Source organism: Juglans regia, chromosome 10 (genome assembly GCF_001411555.2).
Source record: "Juglans regia cultivar Chandler chromosome 10, Walnut 2.0, whole genome shotgun sequence".
In the NCBI taxonomy this organism is placed as follows: Eukaryota; Viridiplantae; Streptophyta; class Magnoliopsida; order Fagales; family Juglandaceae; genus Juglans; species Juglans regia.
In genome coordinates this window covers 25,182,983-25,187,988 of record NC_049910.1, presented here as the reverse complement: position 1 = coordinate 25,187,988, position 5,006 = coordinate 25,182,983, and the positions used below count along the sequence as shown (strand labels likewise).

The 5,006-nt window shown below is 37.3% G+C and overlaps 1 protein-coding gene across 1 annotated transcript; it reads left to right on the top strand.

Moving 5' to 3' along the window:
• The first annotated feature begins 260 nt into the window (after positions 1-260).
• On the top strand, positions 261-4,711 carry LOC108995855 (mechanosensitive ion channel protein 10-like). Its single transcript, XM_018971491.2, has 5 exons — positions 261-1,961; positions 2,057-2,180; positions 2,586-2,879; positions 2,961-3,163; positions 4,108-4,711. The coding sequence occupies exons 1-5, from the start codon at positions 475-477 to the stop codon at positions 4,376-4,378; spliced, it is 2,379 nt and encodes a 792-aa protein (XP_018827036.2). The 5' UTR covers positions 261-474; the 3' UTR covers positions 4,379-4,711.
• Positions 4,712-5,006: the final 295 nt, after the last annotated feature.

The window sequence follows — 5,006 nt, the reverse complement described above, 5'->3', positions numbered from 1 at the left end:
TTATTATATCTTATATTAAAATTTAAAAAAATTATAATAATAAATTGAGATAAAATAAGATAAATTTTAAAACCAAACAAAACCTTAATCATGTTACAGAAATTTCACATTCAATATTCTATTTAAAAATATATAATTTTATTTTTTTACTCTCATATTTTAAGACTGTGCTTTTATTTTTTTTATTTTTATTTTTTTAACGCTGTTCTTCCCATGTTTATCTTTGATGTTTTTAACTATCATCGCGCAGTGTCTTGTACACAAGTTTGCTCCTTTTTTGTACCCTACTTCTCTTGTTATCCAAACAGACCATTACTATGCTCTTGTCCTGGATTTGAACCCCTTCTTCGTCGTCTTGTTTCTGTTCCATTAGCGGGAAAATTTCTTTTTAGTTTCTGGGAAAGTCTGTAAAGCTAAAGCCTGAGCGATGGTAATTCCAAAACTTTGAGTTTAGTGCCAGGGAAAGCTATCGCCATGGAAGGAGGGAAAGGCGTTGCAGAGAAGAAAGGATCAAACGAAGTCGTAGTGAAGATTCTGGGTAGCGACGAAGCTTTTGTCGGAAACAAAGAAAGCAGAGATTCCCAAGGCCCTGCAATTGTCGAAAGCAGTTCTTACTCTTTTTCAAATAATTCCAAACTCGGGTCTTCGCCGAAATGGGTTAGAGATTCAAATCTTGAGCTAACAGCGCTCGAAGAACTCGAAACAAGAGTTCAGATGTCCGCATTTGCCAGTTCGTCTTCTCCTAGCCCAAGTCCGAATCTCAATAAGCCTCCAAAGATCCCATCGGAGGCCTTAACTCAAAGGAAATTGCTCGCGCGGTCGGCGTTCTCCAAGCCCAAGTCGAGATTGGTGGAACCAGCGTATGCTGGAGATACCAATTTGGCTGCGAGGAAGGCGGATGCAAGTTCTTCCAATCGGAACTCGCCGAATGTCGTCTCCCCAATTCATAAAGTGAGTGTTACTCCTCCACGGGATAACTTGAAATCATTACCAGTCACACCCAAAACTCCGTTGATCGGATCGCCAGGAGCGAAGGAGGAAGATGATGAGGAAGTGTACAAGTCGGCCAATCTGAAAGTGGGCGAGAAAAACGGTAAGAAGCTGAAAATGATGGTTTTGGTTGAGTGGGTTGCATTTGTGTGCATCATGGGGTTTTTGATGGCTAGCTTAACTGTTCATAGATTGCAAAACAGTGCTCTTTGGGGTCTGGAACTGTGGAAATGGGGTGTGCTGTTCTTGGTAGTCTTCTGTGGTGGATTGCTCACTGGATGGCTCATTAATGTTTTGGTTTTTTTGATTGAAAAGAACTTCTTGTTTAAAAAGAAGGTTTTGTATTTTGTGTACGGATTGAAGAGGAATGTTAAGGTTTTTATTTGGTTGAGTTTGGTTCTACTTGCATGGGTTTTGCTGTTCAGGGGAGTAAAAAGATCCAAAGAAACTTCTCGGGCTCTGAATTATATTACTAGGGCTCTTGCTGCTTGCCTTATTGGTGTAGCTATATGGCTTGTGAAGAATCTGTTGGTGAAGTTACTGGCTATTTCTTTCCAAAGCACAAGATTCTTTGATCGGATTCAAGAATCGATATTTCATCAATATGTTCTTAGGACCCTTTCGGGGCCTCCGTTGATGGAGATGGCAGAAAGAGTTGGGGGCTCATCAAGCACCGGGCATTTGAGTTTCCGGAATTTGAAGGAAGAAAAAGATGAGGGAAAAGAAGGGGGGAAAGAAGAGGTGATTGATGTAGAAAAGCTAAAAAAAATGAAGCAAGATAAAGTTTCTGCTTGGACAATGAAAGGGTTGATTAATGTCATACGCAGTTCTGGACTGTCTACCGTCTCAAACACACTTGAAAGTCTTGATGATGATGAGTGTGAGCAGAAGGATGAGGAAATTACAAGCGAGTGGGAAGCAAAGGCTGCTGCTTATCGGATTTTCAATAATGTGGCAAAGCATGGAAGCAAGTGAGAATATAATCTTCTGAAAGCTCCTATAATTTTCCGGTGTATTGTTTTTTCTGATTGTCTCCCTATTTTCACTTTAAAAACTATTACTACAGGTACATTGATGAGGAGGACCTCTTGCGATTCATGAAAAAGGAGGAGGTGGATAATGTGCTTCCACTCATCCAAGGAGCAGCAGAAACTGGAAAGATCAAAAGAAAAGATTTAAAGAACTGGTTGGTAAGATCAATGCCACTTTGTTTTCCTTATCCCCCCTTTGGGTACTTCCTAATAATGTTTCAGATTGTGAATTTCTGCTCGTACATGTCATGATGATTATTTGCGTGCTAACATTACTTCTGTACAAATAGAAATTCAGAATGATTTTGAATATGCCAAAGCCAAAGTCCAAACAGTATTATTAAGTAGCTCCTCAATGTAAACTTAAGTGTTCTTTGTCCATCAAGTTCTCAGATGCTTGTGGTTGTAACTCTCAGAACCTACCCTTCTACATGACTCGCACTACTTATGTCTTAAAACTTGTATAAGACATTTTTTTAAAATTCCATTAAACAGTAATCGAAATGAAACTCTTGTGGGGAGAATTTCAAATCATGGCTCTTATTATGTCATTCTTGTTTGCAGATGAATGTTTACAAAGAGCGCAAATCATTGGCACATTCCTTGAATGACACTAAAACTGCCATAGATGAGCTGAACAAACTTGTTTCAGTGGTTGTGGTTGTTGTGACCCTTATTGTATGGTTACTTTTGATGGGATTTTTAACAACGCAAGTACTTCTCCTCATTTCATCTCAACTTCTACTTGTCGCGTTTATGTTTGGTAACTCTGCCAAGACTGTGTTTGAAGCCATCATATTTGTATTTGTTATGCACCCCTTTGATGTAGGGGACCGTTGTGTTGTTGATGGAGTACAGGTAACTCCCTAATCCTGGGAACAAATTACATTCTGTTAGATCTTTGTGGGTCACTTTATATGACACATTTATACCTCACAGATGGTCGTTGAAGAGATGAACATTTTGACGACAGTCTTCTTGAGATATGACAATGAGAAAATATTCTATCCAAATCCAGTTCTGGCTACCAAACCCATCAGCAACTTTTACAGGAGCCCAGAAATGAGTGATTCTGTTGAATTTGCTATTGATGTTTCTACTTCAGTTCAGGTTATTGGAGCCCTAAAAGAAAGAATAAAAGCGTAAGTTACTCCAATTATATTTAAGTATGCTGCATTACCATAAATGATTCTTCTATATATGGATTACAAGTAGTCGGCAACTCATATGTTTGAATTGAGATTGCGGATTAGATATTCTCTTCAATTATCAAGCATAGTTATCAGAACTTTTATTGGCTTAACCAATCAGTTGAACCAGGTTTAAATTATAATTAATCAAAACTTTTTTTACTTGCAACAAAACAGAAAACAAAAAATAGGTTGAAGCCCCCTTAAGCTTTCAAATATTTGTTGATAATTAAAAAAAATACCACTATATATATATATATATATCATGTGTTTGTATTGGTATCTTCACAATGCAAATACACCATACTGCTGAATTGAACTCTGAAGGTTGGATGGATTCCTTAAAATTTCACCATTTTTTAACGGTTTCATTCTAGTTGATTTCATGGATGGTAATATTCAATTGCGGTCTTTGGGCTTTGCCTATTACTTTGAATAAGTTTCTTGATTACCGATCAAAAAATATTCAATTGCAGTACAATTTAGAGTTGGGTGCTTGGTTTTCTCAATCCAGTCAGTGGTTTAGTGAGGCTGTGGTAACATTGGTATTAAAGCATGCATAGGTACTCTTGGGTCATCTCCGAAAATTAGTTACTTTCGGCTGCAACTAATTTTATTTTTATTTTTATGGTTTCTTCTCCTTTTACCATCTATGTATTGCATTTCTTTTTTTCTTTTTTTGAGGGGGTTCTCATCTTGATGTTTCTGATGTATTCAAACAACAGTTAATCTGCAAGCAGAGATGGATACATCATACCAAACATAACAATGTAGTATTGGTTTTCTGATACATATAGTACAACTCGATATCTGTCATGTTCAGCCCTTTGCTTCCATTTTTTTGGGATTATAAAATACTTCCTTGAATAGAGATGGCTTTGTTTGAAAAAAAATAGGTACTTGGAGAGCAAGCCTCATCTCTGGCGTCCTGGCCACAATCTGGTGGTTAAGGAGATTGAGGAGTTAAACAAGATGAAAATGGCTCTCTACATTACGCACACCATAAACTTTCAGAACTATGGCGATAGGAACAGCCGGAGATCCGAACTTGTCTTAGAGCTGAAGAAAATTTTTGAAGACCTTGGTATTAAATATCATTTGCTGCCTCAAGAAGTACATCTCAGATATGTTGGATCAGTGGCCCCAGCATTTCAACCTGTGCGGTGATGACCTCTCTGCATTGATAAAAAAAAACATTCCTCTGCTGCAAGTACGTCTGTTCTTCTCTGATTTTATCAACTTTGTGCGCATGATTGCTTGCATTAGAGTTTCAAAAACTTGTCAATCTCTATGTTAATGATGATGTATCACCAATAACATGAACTGACAACTTATTTTGTAAGACCTTTGTAGTAAGTTTAACATTTCTCAACTTGAAATATCTTCACTAACAGTTTCGGATGAGTTTACTTGTAAGTTTGTAACTTTGAATATTTCACTCGTTTGTTGAGAACGGGTGTAAATGCATGTGGAGGATGCCTAGAGTTTCATTGGATTTTACTTGGAGCAAAGAGCACCATTTTTGACAATTTATCTCTAGTAAGGTTGATGATTTAATGCTGCTGCATCTCAGTTCTTATTTCACGAATTTTATTTTATATTTTTTTCTCAACAATTTCTGTGCCATATGAATTCCGGAGATCCTTGCAAACGCAGCATGTTTTTAACCTGTTTATAATCTTGGACCCGTTAGTGTAATGTGTTCTCATCACATAGATTGGGTAAAATGATTGGCTTTTCATAATAGGAATGTGGTCCATAGAAATTGTTTCTACTCAAGGGTATGGATTTTGGA